At 47.6% G+C, this 19,512-nt stretch overlaps 7 protein-coding genes across 7 annotated transcripts; 2 read left to right on the top strand and 5 right to left on the bottom strand.

The window, feature by feature from the left end:
• Nucleotides 1-2,382: 2,382 nt before the first annotated feature.
• On the bottom strand, nucleotides 2,383-5,184 carry N7466_009095 (ATP-dependent RNA helicase DBP10; the record flags this gene model as incomplete). Its single annotated transcript, XM_057168484.1, has 1 exon — nucleotides 2,383-5,184. The coding sequence occupies one exon, from the start codon at nucleotides 5,182-5,184 to the stop codon at nucleotides 2,383-2,385; it is 2,802 nt and encodes a 933-aa protein (XP_057017190.1).
• A 322-nt stretch (nucleotides 5,185-5,506) lies between these two features.
• Nucleotides 5,507-6,488, top strand: N7466_009094 (uncharacterized protein; the record flags this gene model as incomplete). Its single annotated transcript, XM_057168483.1, has 2 exons — nucleotides 5,507-5,704; nucleotides 5,769-6,488. 2 exons carry the CDS (start codon nucleotides 5,507-5,509, stop codon nucleotides 6,486-6,488), a joined length of 918 nt encoding a protein of 305 aa, XP_057017189.1.
• A 305-nt stretch (nucleotides 6,489-6,793) lies between these two features.
• N7466_009093 (MATE family efflux transporter) lies at nucleotides 6,794-8,805 on the bottom strand (the record flags this gene model as incomplete). Its single annotated transcript, XM_057168482.1, has 2 exons — nucleotides 6,794-7,600; nucleotides 7,657-8,805. The coding sequence occupies 2 exons, from the start codon at nucleotides 8,803-8,805 to the stop codon at nucleotides 6,794-6,796; spliced, it is 1,956 nt and encodes a 651-aa protein (XP_057017188.1).
• Nucleotides 8,806-10,907: 2,102 nt separating this feature from the next.
• On the bottom strand, nucleotides 10,908-11,926 carry idi1 (isopentenyl-diphosphate delta-isomerase IDI1; the record flags this gene model as incomplete). The annotated part of the gene is made up of 3 exons (XM_057168481.1): nucleotides 10,908-11,143; nucleotides 11,197-11,535; nucleotides 11,686-11,926. 3 exons carry the CDS (start codon nucleotides 11,924-11,926, stop codon nucleotides 10,908-10,910), a joined length of 816 nt encoding a protein of 271 aa, XP_057017187.1.
• Nucleotides 11,927-13,435: 1,509 nt separating this feature from the next.
• N7466_009091 (TauD/TfdA dioxygenase family protein) lies at nucleotides 13,436-14,747 on the bottom strand (the record flags this gene model as incomplete). Its single annotated transcript, XM_057168480.1, has 3 exons — nucleotides 13,436-13,622; nucleotides 13,676-14,217; nucleotides 14,304-14,747. The coding sequence occupies 3 exons, from the start codon at nucleotides 14,745-14,747 to the stop codon at nucleotides 13,436-13,438; spliced, it is 1,173 nt and encodes a 390-aa protein (XP_057017186.1).
• A 1,223-nt stretch (nucleotides 14,748-15,970) lies between these two features.
• Nucleotides 15,971-17,426, top strand: N7466_009090 (putative FAD dependent oxidoreductase; the record flags this gene model as incomplete). Its single annotated transcript, XM_057168479.1, has 4 exons — nucleotides 15,971-16,019; nucleotides 16,208-16,371; nucleotides 16,429-16,575; nucleotides 16,629-17,426. 4 exons carry the CDS (start codon nucleotides 15,971-15,973, stop codon nucleotides 17,424-17,426), a joined length of 1,158 nt encoding a protein of 385 aa, XP_057017185.1.
• Nucleotides 17,427-18,133: 707 nt separating this feature from the next.
• N7466_009089 (uncharacterized protein) lies at nucleotides 18,134-19,454 on the bottom strand (the record flags this gene model as incomplete). Its single annotated transcript, XM_057168478.1, has 2 exons — nucleotides 18,134-18,329; nucleotides 18,388-19,454. The coding sequence occupies 2 exons, from the start codon at nucleotides 19,452-19,454 to the stop codon at nucleotides 18,134-18,136; spliced, it is 1,263 nt and encodes a 420-aa protein (XP_057017184.1).
• Between the last annotated feature and the right edge of the window lie 58 nt (nucleotides 19,455-19,512).

Below are 19,512 nucleotides of genomic sequence, written 5' to 3'. Positions count from 1 at the left end.
TCAAGAGCCACTATTTAACGCGATACCAATCAGAAGAACGTAAGGCGAGGGATTGACGGATCGACGTCGGCGCCCGCAGCCATTGCCAATAGTCGGACTCGGCAATGAAATGCGCATTCCGCTTGACATGCACAAAAGTACTTGGCACAGTACATGACAAAAATGGGAAAATTGGGGGAGAAATAACGAGAAAATAAGAACCTGAATGGCAAATAGGAAAGTTCCCTCAACATTGAAGTCAGAAAATTCAGAACATCGTGTCAAGAGGTGGATTAGTATAACCCCGTATTACCCTCTCGGGGGAGGACAAGGACTATGGAATTCCTACTATTAATCTCCTACACTTGCTGGACGTTCTGGTCGTTCTAGAACTCGAGGCTATAGATGAGGTTAGTTATTTTTATGAATATTTCCTTGTTGCATCGGCAGTTATCAACAAAACCAGGGGAAGTAAACAATACCTGCCAAATACAAGAAATACCAACCAACCCGAACTAGACTGGGCCTTAGGCTTGGATTCTATACGCCAGACGAGAATTCAATGGTCAGGTGGTTCCCCGTTTGCGTATTGGATCTACTAGTGAATAATTGAACATTTGGACATTTGAACGTTTGTATGGAGTATTGGTAAGGTAATCCCGCTTCCTGTTCCTGTTCCTGTAATCTATAAGGAGATATCCTCTCCATAATTCTCCATAATCTCCCTATGGTCATATTTCTCCATATTTCTCCATGTTCTCTCTGTTCTCTAAGTATCCATTTATTATTCTCCGTAGATTGATCGCATCCCGTTCCTTTTTAATGCTCCGTTGTACAAGGGGTTACCGTTGCAGTCGAGTCCAACACTGCAGATCAGGGTCGTGTGGGAAGTCTCACGGCGGTCACTGGTCATGAACCACGAGTCGGAGAGCTGCAGGGGGCCACTTTGACCTAATTAATTAAATTAATTAAATCAATATTCGATCAACACCTGGTTCAAAGGTTAGATCGACAATGGTTCGTGAGACTACCCATGACGAAAGCTTGTTAATAAATCAGAGTGGGATTCCCTGTCGTACCTCTCGCCCCCCCCCCCTCTTCCCCCTTATATACTCAACTTATCTTGTATCCCCCATTCCATTGTTACCTAAGTACCTGAGTGTTAGATGTTACTGGAAAGAGATAATTTTTTTTATTCATTTTTTTTCTTTCTTTTTTAAAATCAGGGGTCTTTTTGTACTCTGGTAGTGTTCATCCCAAGATTTTATTTCCCGGGGTTTTCAAGTGAAGTAACAAGATGTGGCTGCAGCCGCATCCTTGAATCACACAGCGCGTGCACATTGCTCATCCCTGGCGTTGGCACTGCAGGGAAAATCCTCCCCAACGTCATTGACAGGTGAAGGAAGGGCCAATCATGAGACTTTATCGGGAGATGCCGAGGAGAACAAACTGCAATTCAAGGCTAAGGGGGGGGGGGGGGGGGAAGTGCCTCCTGAAAGGGGAACACATTGTACCAAAAGAGGGGGAACAGTAGAAGGTCAACTATGTGGAACATGCGGCACGCGGACCAGCAAGGAGTCTTGTCATTTAATCATTATTTATTATTTATTTCTGAGTATTTCTTATTTCTTACTTCTTTCTGATTTAATATTCCATTATATTATTCCTGATCTTTCATCCATTTTCTAGGCTTAGTCATTCCTTTCCCCTGAGTGAGTGAGTTAACTAGTTAACTAACTAGAGCTTATCCCAGTACCTTCATGTCAGCCTTTGGAACATGATTTGGGGATCTCCAAACTCGAAGCGAAAAAATTAAAAATTAAAAATTAAAAATTAAGAAAATTCCTGTGGATCATTGCCAATTATTCTGAAAATTCGCCGGTAAACTATTCTCCTTACAATCATGTCAAAAGTTGGAGGCGGAGATTATTCGGGACTATTGATTTATAGCTTGAATACTCCGTTCCAGTCCCAGACTTTTTAAACCGAGGAGGTCGCATGTGCCCACAACGGCAATTCCTGCTGATCCGAAGGGAAGAAGCTCGTTGATTGGACCGGGATAAAGTCGTCTCCAGGTTGATTGCCAACAGTTGAACTTGGAAAAACATTGAATCACTTGTTTCCCTCCAATGCACACCTTAAAACTGAGCTCCAAATACATACACAGGTGGGTAGAACTGGACTAGTATAGTATGCACATTACTCTTGGAAACCCCAAATACTTGCGATTAGATCAAGTTTCGCTGAAAACATTTAATTCTTTTTTATAGAACGCATGAAAAAAAATAATAAACAGCGGGGTAACATGTGGTATCTCCAAAGTACATATATAAGATGTAGTAGACATATATCGGAATAGTAGATGTGAAATTCATACAAAACAAGCACTTGAGGTGCTCCCGATCAGCGCTTCTTCTTCGAGGGCCGTCCGTTCTTATCACGACGCTTCTGTTGCAGATTACGGGCCTTGCGGATATCTTCCGTCGAGCGAATCTCACTCTTACCACCCGCACCGCTAGCACCCAGTCGTTCGCGTGCCGCTTCGTTCTTCATCTTCTGCTTGTCGTAATCGCCACGAAGAGGATCGGCGCGCTTAGGCGCCCGTTGCTGCGTGTGTCGGAATCGGCCACCACCACGAGGGCCTCCAGAACCACCGCCACGGCCACCACCACTACCACTACGACCAGCAGGTCCATTAAAGACATCTCCAAGTCCAGGTGTCTCGGCTTCACCCACACGAGGCAACTTGCCCATGCGCTTGCCCTTCTTCCAGCTTTGGAATCGACCGCTTCGGAAACTGGCAGCGATCTTGACACCACTCTCACCCCGCACCAACTTCGTGCCCTTGGATCCGTCCTCATCGTTCTGTCGAGCCACGTACTTTTTGTGTCGCTTATCCCAACGCATGGTGGACCGTTGCTCTCCAGTGCCGCGTTGACCTTCGTCACCGTTGAGGTCCATGGTCGCACTGCGGGAGGCCTGGGTGAAGTTTTGGTTTGTACCGGAGTGAACACCATAAGCCCGATCCTCGGCGAGATCGTTGTTGTTGGGGGTGTAACCCATAAAGTAATCGGGATTCTGAAACGAGGATGAAAAGGTTTCTTGGGATTTGTTCGGGTTCTTGTTCTTTGGTTGAGAGTAGGCGGAGAAGGTGACCTCCAAATCAGACTCGTCGGCTTCCGACATGTTGTCGCCAGCAACCTCGGGGATATCCTCATCGGCGGATTCCATGTCGTGGTCGACCCCAGCGCCAAGTTCGTTCAAATCCGATTGTTCCTTGGCCTGGGCGCGAGCCTTCTTCTTGTCGACCGTCGTTCGCAGCCTTTTGATCGTTTCCATCGCGGGATTCTTCTCCTCGGTCTTGCCAGTTCGTCGATTCTGGACCTCGAAGATGGTTTCGTTTGGTCGGAAACCACCGATCTTGGCCAAAAGCTTCTCCCGTTCAGCTTCCAGATCGCTAGTTTGGTCGTTGAAGAGCGGATGGATAGTAGACCATTCTTCAGTAGCTGTGACTTGCTTGGCTCGCTTCGCGCTCTCGAGAGATGCAGCATTTCGAGTACGCAAGTAGAGTTTTTCACCACGCGTGGCGACCTGGCGCTGCAAAGTAATATCGTGCATTTCCGCTAGAACCTTGTTGACCCATTCACAGCTACGGGAAAGGGGATCCCTCGGGAGTGATCCAACAACGACATCCTCGGCGAAGTTGACTGGGCCAGAATGACGTCCCAGCACGAGTGGTCGTCCAAGGAAAAGTTGAAGATCAAGCATGTATGGCGCATCGGAGTCCCGGACAAGACTGTAACTCCATCCCTTTTGGCCAGCACGAGCAGTACGACCAACACGGTGGACAAAGATCTTGGGTTGTGAGGGGAAATCGTAGTTGATGACATTGGCAAGAACCGGGATATCGATACCACGGGCGGCCACATCGGTGACGACCAGGATGTTCGAGATACCCCGTCGGAAATTCAGGACCTGAATCTTTCGTGCAAGCTGATCCAAGGAACCGTAGGCGAATGAGGTAGCGAAACCGGCTTCATTCAGGAGTGAATAGAGGTAGTCGACGTGGTGCTTCGTAGCTGCGAAAATGATGGTTGAGTGTTCGGTCGGAGATTCCTTGTGCGGTCCGGATTTCCCATCATCTCTCTTTCGCTTGTTCGAGAACTTCGAAGGGGGGCCCTCCTCTTTGAATCTCTTGGTCACTTCCGTATCGCCGGTGGGCATTTTAATGATATCATGGAGAATATGCAACAAGGCGCCTTCCTTGTCCGAAGACTTGACGGAGAAGAATGCGTTTTGCAGATCTGGTGAGATTTTGCCTTCGGTATCTAAACGGATTAAAGTTGGCTCTTGGAGACCAGCACGGGCAAACTCCACAAGAGATTTGGGCAGTGTTGCAGAGAAAAGAAGTGTTTGTCGGGTTGAAGGCAGACCATGCAAAATTTCGGTCAATTGCGCGGCGAAACCCATCTCGAAAAGTCGATCAGCCTCATCAAAGACCACGTAGCGGATACTCGACAGATCTAATTCCATCTCCACCTGAAGATGCAAAAATCGACCGGGCGTTGCGATCACGATATCTGGGTTGCCGGCCATGAGTCCAAACTGTTCTTCCAAACTGTCACCACCAACCAGAAGGACCGATCTCAGGTCTGTTCCACGTCCCATTTCCTTCACCACCTTCAAAGTTTGCAGGGCCAGTTCGCGAGATGGCGATAGAATCAATCCACGGGCTCCAAACTTTGTGCTGTGGGCCTTCAGTTTCTCAATCATTGGGATAACAAAGGCAGCCGTCTTTCCGGAACCAGTTCGAGCCATGCCAACGACGTCTTGGTCTTCCATAATCACCGGAATAGTCTTGCGTTGAATCGGGGTGGGGACGGAGAATCCTTTGCGGGTGATGGCCTTGAGCAGCTTGGCATTCAGGCCCATTGCTTGAAAGCCACCACCTTTCTTAACAGTCCGACCCTTCAAGTTGGATGCCTTTCGATTGGCAGAAGCCTGCTGGTTGGCAATGAACGCCTCATCACCATCGTCTTCGGCGCCCAGAAAATCGAGATCCTGTGTGGCTGGAGTAGGCTTCTTCTTGTATTTGGGCTTTGGGATGCCTGCATCGGAGTCGGAATCGTTGTCTTTTTGGAAAAGCGCACTTGTGATATCGAACTCGTTCTCCGACATAGCCGGAGAAGCTTCGCGGCGAGGCATGTTTGCGAATTTAGAGGTGTCGAAGCCCTCACAACTGATGCCGCGATAGAAGGTTATCAATCTTCGCCGCAAAAAAAAAATTAAAAAAAGAAAACTTGAAATCTCCAAAATCGGAAAGGCGGTGAGGGTTAAGTTTGTGCTCGCGTCAAACAGTGCAAACTGGTCCCCGCGACGCGTGCTTTGACACGCTCCCAATCGAGTAAAATGATTTTACAGCCTCAACCCTCCGCGAACACCAAACACAGTGACACAAATACACGCACACATTATGGGTTGGTCTCTCTCAAAGCCGATGCTCTGATAAGATATACTGATGGGAAATATGGCAGACGGTGGAAATTCAAACTACAACTCCTACGGTGGAGGAGGAAATAAAAACTACAATGCCTACGCTGGTGCAACTGGAGGCGGCAACTTCGCCTCGGAGGGGACGAAAAGCTACAACCCTTACGGTGGCGGAGGTGGAGGTGGAGGTGGAGGTTTCATGTCGGGGGAAACCAACAGTCCCTCTGGAGGCAAGGTACTGAATGAAACTCTCTTGACTTAATATCGACAATCACTCTGCTAACACAGGAGTACATCAGACTGGCGGTGACGACAAGACTATTCGCGCTGTGACAATTAAGCAGATCAACGATGCAACCTCCCCATACCCCGAGGCACCCTTCCAGATCGACTTCAGCGATGTCGGCAATGTGACATTCATAGCCAGGGTGCGCAACGTCAGCAAGCAGAGCACCAACGTCACATATGTTACCGATGACTATACAGGCAGAGTGGAGGTGAAGAAATGGATTGACGGGGAGCATGCGGATATGGATGAGAAGGCGAGCCCCATTCAGGTTGGCGTATATGTTCGTGTGCTCGGTGTTATCAAGTCATTCGGCCAAAAACGATACATTGCTGCACACAGCATCAATTTGATGACGGATCTCAGTCAACTCTACTGCTTCATGCTTGAAGCCACAGCTTCCCACTTGCTCTTCACCCGAGGTCCCCCTGGTGGTGGTAACACTGGCGGAGGTGCTGCTGGTGCTGCTGGTGCTGGTGGCGCAGGCATGGATGGAGTGGAATACCACAGTGGCCAGAACAAGGCCCTTTCTGGCGTGACTCCGTTTGCCAGAGATATGTACAACCTCTTGTGTACAGAACCCCAGGACTCTAGTGGTCTTCACATGCAAACAATTGCGTCAAAGCTGGGGCTTCCTGCCATGGATGTCAGCAAGGCTGGTAATGAGCTTCTCAACGCAGGCTTGATCTTTTCGACGCTGGATGAAGAAACATGGGCTATTCTTGAGCAGTGATTGCACCACGGCTATCGATTCTATGTGAAATCTTCCCGATAAAACCCCTTGCGCAGACTTGAAAAAAAGATATTATGATTCATCGACTAAGGTGTTTACAAGCTTTGGAATTTCAAGGTTGCATCCAATTCATGGTTGTGACAAGGTTTTTGTTGCTTCTATTCGTAATGTTGATCTAGGTAGTCCAGATGCCCAGGTTAACTGTCCATTCGGGATATGTTGATATGATTCCAGTATGTACTAGTAACCACCTGAGCGTGGACCTATCAGTACTAAGTAGTATGTACTAAACTTTAGGGTAGATTTTAGGTTAGCTCATTCCGCTGTAAAGCCTCTTCGACTGAATGCTCCCAGCTTATTCGAGTGATGAAGATCGCTTCGATCGCGGAGACAAGCAGAAGAGCCAACGCTACACCAGTCCAGAGGCCCATGACCCCCCAGTCCAACCAAAAGGTTGTCCCCATACTGATCGGCATAGCGATGACATAGTAACAGAAGAGCTGAATATAGCCACCAATCTCTTGTCGGCCCAGACCCCGAAGGATACCATTGCAGTTGGCAGCCAGTGCATCGAAGAGTTGGAACGCTGCACACAGAGGAAGAACCTGGGCCACTAGGTCTATCACCTCTGGATCGGAACTAAATAGTCGAGGGATGTAGGAGCGTAAACTGGAAAGTAGAACCATGTTGAACAGTCCCACGATAGTGGCTCCACAGAAGCTCACCTTGGCGGATGTCTTCGCGGCACCGACCAGCGAGGCACCGATCAGATTTGCAATTCGCGTGCTGCCTGCGATTGAGAGGGGGAATGGGATCTGCCATGTGATACTCGAGAGAGTGGAGAGAATAGACTGGGCGGCTAGCTCGGTAGTGCCGAGATAGCTTGATGCCAACGTGAGAACTTCAAAGGCGAGACACTCGGCCTCCACCATGATCAAGCCTGGCAGAGCGAGACGGATCATGGGGCCCCAATTTTGAAAGGCTCGTCTGGAAAAGCCACACCAACACTCACTCCCAACAAAGTAGTAGGTATAGATGAAAAGGCCAATGGGGAGAAGAGTCTCTGTGATGGCAACTGCAATTGGAGCACCAATAAATCCCCATTGCAATTTCTGTGCATATTCCCGTTAGCTCTTGTCGTTGCGTTAGAGGATACTCATCTACTTACCCAGACAAAAAACCAATTCATGAACGCATTCAGAGGCGCACAAACAATCAGCACATAAAGAGAAGCTGAGAAGACACCCTGAGCCTGCAGGTATCGCTTTCCACTTTCAAAACAAGCATATCCGGGAGTCCCCAGAAGAGCAACCTTTAGATACAGACCCGCCATCTTTGCGACTTCTGGCTCCGGGACAATCTTGGCTAGAATGTGGTCCGAAAAATACCACAGCACGGCGATGGGGATGGTCACGATCCAGAGGAAATAGATCATCCGGAGCATCTGAAGACCCACGAGCTTCCGCTTGCCGGATCCATACGCCTGGGCACAGAGGGTATCCAAGCTTGTTGCAAGACCGGAAAATACCGCATTTCCAGTGATACTCACCGTCATACTCGCCAGACTGACAGCTCCTAGCTCTTCCTTGCCCAAATGTCCGATTGTAAAAATGCTGGCGACCGTTAGAGAATATTGTAACAGGAATGTTACCATGAGCGGCAGGGAGTATCGGGCGATGACTTCGGATTCCCGCTTCCAAGTGGTATTGATTAATCCTGCGATCACAGCTTCTTCCCATTTCCGATCGATCTCCTCCGGTCCCATCTCATTATCATCTGGGGATCCCAACAAGGCCGTAGCCTCAGTGGGATTTCGCTCTGTTCCCAGGTCTTCATGTGTCGAGACGGCCCGGAAAGACTCTTGCGGCTTGGAGGAGCTTCCTTGTCCCTGGCTTGGAGAGGTGGAGAAAAGACTGCTTAATGTATGCGACAGTCGACGGGGTTTCTGCGAAATTGGAATGACATTGTTGTCGCCTAACAGAGCGTGTTCCTCTTGAATTGCTTGTTCACGTTCGCGGGAGGTCAAGGGTTGGTAATCACCATGGGCGGGGATGGTTGTAGTGTGATTGACGGTGGTGAAGTAACCTGGGCGGCGATAAGACCCGGCTAGCGAGTGAGGATTCGTCCCGGCATGGCTACTGGATGGACGTACTGTCGAGGATCCCGAGGTATCGGTGGCAAAGGAATCATCGTCGGTGTAGTGGGCTAAGTCTCGAGAAATAGCTGCTTCGGCAATGGGCGAACTGGAGGTGAAAGACCGGCCATACCGGCTTTGATGCTCTGCGGAGTCCGCGGAGAAGACATTTCGTGGCGGCATGACGGGAGGAGAAAGACGAGGGTTTTTTTTTTTTCTGTTTCTTTATTTTTCACCACAACTCCCACATGATCTATATGAAAGCTTTTGTTGCGTGAAGCCAAGAAAAAAAACAATGAGAGAAGAAGGAACGGAAAGCTCAGAAAAAAAAAGATTATAAATGAAACCTTGGAAATGATAAAGTGGGGGAGAGCCACTTTGACCGTTTTAGTGCAGGTCTTAGCGTGTTGATAGGATAAGGATGATTGGAGGATTGGATGATAAATCTACCCATTTGCTGATTTGCTAAGGCTCGAATAGGGAGGTCTAAGCAGGAAGGCTAGACTTGAGATCTGTTAAACATATCCCATATTCGGCAATGACTCACAGCACTTGAGCAACATACTACAGTACATAAATGGGTACTAGTAGTATGAGGTTCATCTGGCGGTCTGGCCAAGACGGGGACTCCACGCGGCAACTGGGAATGATTCCCCACATTTGTACTGTGCAATGACAGGTGTTCATCAAAAAAAATCTCCAGATTAAAGGTTCTCCATTTTTCCAGCCTTATGTTTACTGCTAGATATTTGGATATCTGCTTTCATTCATCATTCCGAGTCTGAGAGAAAAAACAAAAGATCGCTACTAGTAGTGATGTCATTTGAGATTGAAAGCGGTCTGGCTGTCACCTGATACAAGTCCATCTGATTCTGAATTTCTGATTCTCTGCAACATCTTCACAGCCTCTTCTCCCCTCCTGTACACGTCTTCCTTCTCAAGATTTGGCTTGAGAGGCAAAATGGCACAATCCGCTGGTAGCATGCGAGGATCGTATAATCCGATCATCAATCCAACTCATTGTCGACCCGCTTTGGTGGAAGAGTAAGTCAAAATCGTCCCGCTTGTACCCATGTCACTAGTATCTGTTAGTTTGGAATTCTCCCCATCCTGCTACGAGCCTTTGAGTCGGCATACTTGACTGAAGATCGCGTTTTAACGTAAACTTGGCCATTTCCCACGATTAACTGAATGTAGACACGTCGAGGATCAGCACCATATTCTCTGTTCAACGCCGATCTTCGGCGCTCTGCTCTTCGAAAACTCCTCATCTGATGCTCGTGATCACTGTGCCAACGAGCGAACTTTTCTATCATGGCTACGTTTGTCCATGTATCTTGCAGTGGTTTCCCTTGCTATCATCATATCATTTCATTTCCGGGATCAACCCTCCGCTTTGGAACGGCGAATGGCCTTACCCCTTGGCATCGTCTTCTGGCTCTTGAGCATAACCTGTCTGGCCAACGGGTTTGCTAATTATGCGCGCACGGTGATGAAGTACAGTCGCAAGGCTGCGTTAGTTCAAAGCGGCTGGAAGACCCAGGTAGTTTTTACAGTGGTGGGGACTGTGATTTTGGGGAGTTGCATCTTATTTCTGTCCACGGATCAGACGGGCTAAACTTAATACCCACGCAGGTTGCTTTCCAAGCTGGTTTTCTTTAGATTTTATTCAATGTTTCAAGCATTGTATCTAGTATGCACATAGGCATTTTTATTCTGACAGTCTTCTAGCTGCACATTTGAATGTGTATATGTATACTAATCAATTGATCGCGTACATATCAATATACATGTGTATTCCTGGGTCCGCATTCCGCTACCTATGCACGTGTACATATGTACATACATGTACTACTACTGAAGAAATTCAATGTTTACTGGCACAAGCACTTGAGCATACTTCAATGTTGATGAAATACACAAGCCAGCATACATACATAGTAAGGTTCAATTGAACATTGAATCAAACATTGAATGTTTGAACTTATGTACATACGTACATGTATATTACGACCTCGGGAGAGCCGTGTACTGTAGTGCACATTATATACGTACCTAGGTGGGTGGACCTCGGGACAAAAAAAGAAACCCGTTTGATTTCCCCATGGGTTCCAAGGTTCCCCATATTGAAATATTTGAATTAGGTTAGATGATATGAGTCGACATATTGGAAGTGTTGCAATATATGTAAGTGAAAAGAAAAGGAAAAGGTATCAGGCCAATGCATCACAATGAAAGCTTATGGAGAGACAAGTGCCAGCACAGGGGGTCATTATTGGCGAAGCTCACATGCGGCGGATTTCTTTCTCGCCCTTGTACTTGTCCAGGGCCGGGGTGCCCAGGTGGCTCCACCACTCAAACAGCATTGAGTTGCAGATCAGCTTGAACCAAGGAGTGAACGTGAGTTCAGTCTGCTTAAACATCGCTTTTAACTCATCCGCCGACACGTAGCAAGTGTCTCGTACCTCATTCGGACTCGGCTCCAGGTCAACATCCGCCTGGATAAAGAGAATGTAATCGACTGCAATTCCTGTTAGATGTGAATATTTCACGGCATCAAGAGTAAAAACATACCTTCATGCTCTCCCCACTTGCCATCACTGGGGGCCTTGTAGTGAATCCGGGTGAAGAACTCAAACTTTTCCACCGGCACCTGCTCGGGCTTAATACCCAACTCATGGCCAAGCTTGCGCTGGGCAGCACGCTTCACTCCCAGAACAGCAGCGTCAAGCTCAGCACCAGTCTCGCCAGGAATTCCAAGAGGGTGGGAGCAGCAAGTGTTGGTCCACATATCCGGGAACGTGATTTTCTCGGTGGCGCGTTGTTGAAGCAGGAGGCGGTTGTTGGAGTCAAACAGAAAGACAGAGAAGGCGCGGTGGAGTAGACCCTTATCGATGTTGGTCATCAAGTGGCCTATAAAGAGGAGCAAGGTTAGCCATTTTCGCTTTTGTTCTTCCTTTTTGGGTCACCCAGTATACATCATTACCCCTCCTTATGTGTGTCGTCCGTAAGGTGGGGTGAGGGGGGGGGGGGGGGAAGGGGGAAGCGGGGAGGGGGACTCACAGATCTTCTTGCTGGCACTCCCGATGGGCCGGTCATTATTGTCCAAGACAATGCACACCTCATCCATTAGGCGAATCTGTTCCTCATCATATCCCTCGAGCTCAGTGCCTTCGCGCGCGTTGTTACCGTTGGCTGTGGGTAGGACATCCCGAGCCAACGAGGTATCAACTTCGGGGAACAGGGTAGCCACATTTTCAGCGGTGATCTCCGGTGGCGCGGTGATTGTAGTAGTTGCACTCATGTTGGCCTCAATTGAATAGTCTGGACTAGAAGGAAAGGATGGGGTTTAAGATAAAAAAACAAAATGCGGGCGGTAGCACAGGCGCCCTGTGCCTTATTCTAAAGGCGGTAATGATCTGCCACTCGTTCTCCATTCTGTACGAACATCACAACACGGGTGGAGTAAGCCATTCAATGTTTCCAGGGACCAGATGCATGTACTGAGTACTCTGTAACTCAAAGATACTAATACTTGCCCCCTTTTTTCATCTTTTTTTTTCTTTCAGCATCTAACATATCTGCGAATCAAAGTCAGTGCGTCGTAATCTTTGATATAGAAATTTGGATTACCTGCATATTTGGACCTGACAATATTGACATCTCACTTGCAGAGATAAAAAGATGCATGGCCAATCTACTACCCACTAGTACGGAGCGGAGCAATTACCTTTCCGAATTTTCTCATGAAGACTAGAGCTGGCGACGAACCTGCCTTCCACACAGGGGGTTCACACCGCCCTCATCAGGGAAAGTCGGCAAGAGCAGCCACAAACACATTCCCCTTGATATCAAGAGACAACAAATCGAGCGGAACTTGAACGTCCAGTGTATCAAGTTGGATAATTCTCTTACCCTGCAACTTATAGTCAATGACAACACATGGTCCGGATTGTGAAACCAAATGGTGCCCACTGTCAATATTGAGGATCCCCTATTGCATGCAGATACATGCAGCCTTGTCGAGTGACAATTTGGCCACCCCCCCAGTTTGAATTACAGTACGCGACACTGCCACCCCTGACAATCAACTTCATGACCCCGGAGAGCCCGGGTCACAATTGCGTCGATATCAATGGTTTTTACATGTTCTGATGTTTCCGTTGCTTGGACCATATCGAAAATCTCATTTGTTGAGTCTGCACCAACTTCGAGTGCCCCCAAGGGGTCCCCGGTCTCAGGACTCATATGTGGCGTATGGTTGATAAGCCAGAATTTAAGCCAAATCACGCACCGGCGAGTGTCGAATCCGTGCAAATCCCGGTTCCTGGACCGACAACTGTAAAATGGCATGGTATGTAATTGATTTTGCAATAGCTCACAATTTTCTCAAGAACCTCGGACGACCGACAACGGCACTGGGACGATTCAAAGGTTCTTGTTCCAAGTTTTTCTTCCAAGCTTCAATGTTGGCTAGGCTTAATCACCGACACCCGATTCGTCTCAGGCTATGCACACAGCCGCCCAAGACCTTATCACCTATCTAAGCTACCCCAGTTTAGGAACGCCTTGTCATATCTAGGTGCCTAGCAGATATCCATGCTTACTTATGATGACCAAAAATTTATTTCAAGGTTATATTGAGTAGTAGAGCCAGGCTGGTTGATGATCGACAGTTGGAATTCTACTAAATTTAGATAGAATCGGGATTCTGTGGGGACAGTTTGTCGGGGGCGCAAGAAGGCTCACTGAGATCAACAAAAATTCGAATAGCTTCAAAGCGAACGCCTGTTATGGTCTTGTGAATTCTCATTCACTGCAGGCTCAATTTCTTCAAATTCGTCAACTCCTCAATTTCCTCTGGTCCCAATAATCCCAACGCCTCTCTCCTGGTTGGGGCAGTGCCATTAAAGAACGGCTTCTCTGCTAAAGAGGTGACTCGAGTACCATGTCGTGGCTGAGAGCCCTCATAGTCCCAACTGGCGTTGTGGATGGTAATTCTGTTTGATCGTTAGTTTGGAGAATCTTGGGTGTGGAAAGCAGGTAAACGAACCGATTGTCCCAGAGAGCGCTGGTTCGTGGACTCCACTTGAAGCGAACCTGGATATCAGGGTTCTTTTCATAGACATCGTTCAAATATCCCAAAATAAGATCACTCTCAGCTTTATCCAATCCAACAATTCGTTCGGTCATGGCTCTGTTGACCCAGAGCGCCTTCCACCCCGTCGCGGGGTGAACGCGGACCAAGGGATGTTCACGCTGCACATACTTGGGCCCTGCCTCGGGACTGCCCCGCTCAAGGTATGGGTGAGCAGATCGATAGATGGCAGTCTTGCCATCAATGAACTTGCGAAATTCTGGGGAGAGTTTTTCGTATGCAGCATACCCACTTGCCCAGAGGGTATCCCCTCCCACGGTTGGGACGGTGTCATTATGAAGGTGTGTTACACCAGCCGGCTGTCTTTCGTGAACCAGGTCACTGTGCCACCGTGAGGAACCACCTGGTCGACGGAAGCTGGCTGGTACCTCGGTGGCTTGCAGTGCGGGCCAAATTACAGAGACGCCGGGGACTCCGGGGACCTGAGGGACTTGTGGCTGTATAGGAATATGGTGAGCTTAAATGGTCTATTTCTCTGCCTTGGGACAGAGAGGGGAAGGGATAATCAAGGAGCTGGCCTTACATGGATTTCAACTTCGCCAAAGTATTCACCCAAATCCTTTTGCTGCTGGGGGGAGATGTCTTGGTCTCGGAAGAAAACAACGCTTCGTTCGGCGATGAGGAGGCCTAGCTCATCTTTCTGTTGGTCTGTAAGATCCTTCAGTTGTAGACCAACAATCTCAGTACCGATGTGTCTTGTTAAAGGAATGACTTCCTTAGCCGCTGATAAAAGTGCCTTTTTATCAGGATCGGCGCGGCGTCCAGGGTCTACATGCTCGCGGTCATAATTTCGCACATTGTAGACATCATCCAAATACAGAGGACGCGAAGGTCGATACGGATATCCAGCACTAAGATCAACACCGGACTTCTCCAAACGCTCTCTTGCGGATGCTGGTAGACCGAGGGTGTCTTTTCTCGGTGGTGCAACGTCTACAATGCGGGGGTCGATGGGGGCAGGGGCCATGTTGAATATGTAAAAGTAATGTTTAGTTTATGAATAAGTTGCAAGACTTCTCTCAAGTGTTTCAGATGCTCCAGAAATGGCTGCAATAATTTTCTTCAAATAGTGGGCGATTTTTTATATTTAAGTTAAAAAGAAAGTTGCTCTCTGTCGGCTTGACATTGACACCTATAATTTCAATCAATGTACAGTATACATCCATGAGTACATGTACACTCGGTATTTAGGTGGTAGTTTCTGCCTTCAAATGTTCATATGTCTTAGCACTTCAGGTGATCCAACAGTACCATTGATGTAGGCATTTTTTGATTGACAGATCGGATATCGAGCACATCATCGTCGCGATCCATTACGCCTTCTGCGACATCCAAACCACGCCGTTGGCTTGCGACATTGTTCCAATTGATCTGGCCACTTATTCCTTTACCCCTCATTTTGTTTCCACATTTCCTTTCAAATGATGATACATTTCAAAGCAATTTTCTTTTCTCATATCACAACCTACTTAGAGCCACGCATCCCACGCGGGGGAAATACCCACATGTCATCATCCCGAAGGGAAACTACGTATTGATTGAACATGATCAATCCTCTAAACGATTTCAAGGCTGATTTTTCCATGATTTCTAATCGGGCACTTGCCGTCTCTTCCGAGCTGTATACTATAGCCTTGTAGTAGGTGGATCTGGAATTCTTGTCGCTATCCGTGTATGGCCTTTACGCTCTGTGGAGGGGGAAGTAGTACGATGGCTCTTAGCTAGCCTCGATTGCGAAATCTTGAGTCGGAATCGTTTCATATTGACCAATAGTGGAGATGAGATAAACGGAAGGAATGTGAAGTAGTTTTAACATTGTCCACCCCACCAACATTCGCTCTTCTGCATATTTTCTTTCTCTCACAGCCCATGGTTTTATGATGGCAGATTCTATTCAACGCGTCGCCGTTATTGGGGCAGGCATTTCGGGGGTTGTTAGCGCCGCTCATCTATTGGCAGCTGGGAAGGAAGTTACGGTATTTGAAAGAAGCCAAGCTGCAGGCGGAGTCTGGTATGGTTCATATTGTTCTACTTCTCTTGATTATCTGCCATCTTTACTTCCATATTTTAGGTAGGGGTGTTGAAGAAAAAAGTCAAGTTAACCAGTAGTTAGGCTCTATGATAAGCGAGTACCAATCGAAGCCCAATATCCATCACTTAAACCATCCGACGTACAGCGGTACGTCAAGGATGACCGTGAAGGGAAAGAAAGGCAAATTTTACTTCATTCACCACCAGGGTAAGTTCAACCTCTACTGACTAATTTTTCAAGTTCTAGCATTTCGAGACTTATACTGACCACCTGCAACACTGCTAGTCCATGTTATGAAAGTTTAACAAACAACGTATCCACGCCATTACTGCAGACCAAGTTAAATTCATGGCCGGAGGGAACTGCTCATTATGTCAATCACAGTGTACTCAAAGATTACATCCAAGATACCTCCAGCAAATCTGGCGTTAACGAGGTGACCATCTATGGTGCGTTGGTTACGAATGTTCACAAACAGGAGAAAAAGTGGCATGTCTCTTGGACTTTATTGGATGAGGATCTTGCCACGGGAGGAATGGTGGAGGTTTCCAATTCACTGGTAAGGAGTTTGTTTCCAAAGTCTTGGAGAGGAAGCCTGCTCTAAAATAACGAATAGACGTTCGACGCCGTCGTCATTGCATCTGGCCATTACCATACTCCATTAGTCCCTGATATTCCGGGTCTAGCACATGCAAAAGAGCAATGGCCCTCCTTGATCACTCACTCAAAGTCATTTCGAAATTCTAAAGGATTTGAAGATAAGGTCAGTGATATACCGTGAGGTCTATCAAATTACATGGATTAATACTGGCACAGAATGTACTTCTCATAGGTGGTGGGGTCTCGTCGATGGATATCGCTCGAGAAATCAGCCCTCTCGCTCGAACAATCTATCAAAGCACTAGAGGAGGCACATTTGACATCCCCGCCGTTGCACTCCCAGAAAATGCCTCGAGAGTTGAGGAAGTTGCAAATTTCCAAATAAACAAATCCCCAGATGACCTGCACCAGAGTTTGCCGATAACCGTGCACTTGAAGTCAGGTCAAACTCTAGGCAGCATTGATAGAATCGTCCTATGCACGGGGTATCAGATGGCTCTACCGTTCTTTCCCCAGTATAACAACAACTCCTTGTCTGTGACAGAGGCGGATCAGTCGGTACTTGTTACTGATGGAACGCAAATCCACAATTTGCATCGCGATATCTTTTACATTCCCGATCCAAGTTTAGTGTTTGTGGGAATTCCTTTCTATACCGCCACATTTACCTTGTTTGAATTCCAAGCTATTGCCGTCGCGGAATTTTTTTCAGGAAACACGAAACTGCCGTCAACTGGAGAAATGAGAAAAGAGTACTTGGAAAAGCTTCGCATCAAGGGCTTTCGACGGAATTTTCATTCGCTGAAGGGGGAAGAAGACGCATATGTGATAAGTCTTCTTGATTGGGTGAACAGCGAGAGGGACCGCAGAGGGTTGTCGCCTATTGAGGGACATACTGGCTCTTGGATTGAAGCCAAGGAGCAGCAAATTGAGAGACTTAACCAACTCTTTCAAGGGTCTCTAAAACTTTACAACCCCGAAGTTAGCGCTCGAGAGATCGAAGTGTCGGCATAGACTTAGTTCTTTTTTTTCTTTTTCTTTTCTTTCGAATTTTGTTTGTCTGAAGGATTAGAGGAGCTGCACCACTCGGACGCTGTAGTCTTGGAAACTGTGAAGTATTGTGTGACTTGATCAATTCAAGCCATTTGTCTCCCACCACCCTTACAGGATTAGCGTGTGATACTTGAGCGTTAGCGGCGCTCGGAGTGGAATCCTGCAGTCATCCAGCATAAAATAGAACTCATGGAGAAGACTTCCGTAAACGTAGATAGCGAAACATTTTTACTCCCTATGAAGTTCATCATACTATGTTATCCAAGACAGATCTTTTGGAGTCCTCTTGCAACAATACATCAAACCTTCACCGCATTAATATCAACCTGTGCCACTTGTGCAAAGAGTCACCCGGGATTACGGGAAAGTGAGGATCGACATGGGCCATGGCCTCGCGGGGTCGTGTGGGGGCCGATTCCAAGGTTTACCGCGCGCCAGATTGATGGCCGTCTATAGTAGTTTTTACATTGCCCATATGTAACTTGGTAGGTATTTCTTCGTCCACGGGTGCCCAACAATAACCTTGGAGCAACAAGCACATCGAGAAAAATGTCTGATGGTCCCTTACATAGTAATTGCTGTAATGAACTTCAAATCCAGATATACACAAATATAAGGTACAATGTAGTAGGTTAAACGTAAGAACAGAGTCTCCCGAAGCGATATGTTCACAGCTGGGAAGAACACGACCCATATCCAGTTGATAAAGACTGACGACTTGATTGAATGGGACTAGAGGACTCGGGTTGCGGGGCTTGTGCTCGTGTGAATATCGACCAATGATTTGTATCGTCCTGGGAAGGGGCGCGGCATTGCCAATTTTCATCGAGGCTGGCGGGGAATTTATCGCATTCACTCCAATGCCTAGTATAGAACATTGTTATTAGCGAGTTTATAATAAGATCTGGGGGTCTCCACTGACCTTGTCAGCATATCCGATCTTGTGAAGCGACGCCGACACCAATTACACGCGTGGTTGCGAATACCACGATGGACCTGGATCCTCATCAGCATTGACCTGCGGGAGAGCTCAGGTCTCTGTTTTCTCACATTATCCACATGCCTCCTAAGATCGGCATTTCTGCCAAATGATTTTTGGCATTCGTTGCAAGGAAATGATCGCTTAAAATTGGGATCATGCTTCTTCTCGTGCTCTGTGCAGTTGGATCGTCGTGTAAAATTGTATCCACAGATACGGCAAGTATAACCTTTGCCGGAGCGAGTTTTTTTCTTGGGAGTCTTCGAGGAATGCTCGACCAGAACCCGATCGGACGAGCCGTATTGAAGCTCGGATAGTCTTGACATTGAGTCAGATGAACCCCGTGAGAGGCTGTTTGCACTACCAGGCGTAATGAACTTCGGAGCGCAATATGTATGAGTGGCCGGCAAGCCTCCGAGCGGCATTGTCTCGGTATTTGTGACAGAGATTTCGGAAGAGAATTGCGCGCCCCATGTAGTTCCTGTCGGTTGACTGATTGGAGTTGGAGCAATGTCTAGTGGTGTTGTCGGTCCTGGACAGGGGGACGCCGCCCAATAAGCTGTCCTATTCCCGGGAAATGGTGGTTGTAGCAATCCAGCCTCGACAGGGGAGCTATAACTTGGGGATGCGCTCATAGCTCGGGGCTCGTAGTAGCTAAGCGGCGACGGAGTAGTTTCCGATAAACGAGCATAGACTTCACAGCAGGATGTTTCAGAGAATCCATCGGCTCTTTGTGACACACTGTACGTTTGGTCCATTGGCGCAAGGCTATCTGGCACGGGGCATCCCATTAAAAAGGCCGGATGATCAGAAAATCCCCTGTTATCAAATGGATTGTCTAGACCGCAGCCTGTGATGCCTAAACCTGTTGAGATCGGGAATCTTGATCTGCGAGATGGCGTCAGGGGAGCCGTTGACGAGAATGCGGATGTCGTTTCAAGGAGCTGAGCGTCTCCTGGCAGTAAAGGTACCATAGAAGTGCGATGAAGTAACTCTGTATCCTGGTCCATATTCCTTATCGGAATCAGCCTGCGAGCGATATCAAGCAACACCAAAGAGATAGGAATC

The sequence above is a fragment of the Penicillium verhagenii genome, assembly GCF_028828195.1.
Source record: "Penicillium verhagenii strain IBT 33310 chromosome Unknown utg000009l_segment0_segment0, whole genome shotgun sequence".
Classification (NCBI taxonomy): Eukaryota; Fungi; Ascomycota; class Eurotiomycetes; order Eurotiales; family Aspergillaceae; genus Penicillium; species Penicillium verhagenii.
The sequence above is the reverse complement of the archived record's forward strand: the minus strand, read 5'-3'. Positions and strand labels throughout refer to the sequence as shown.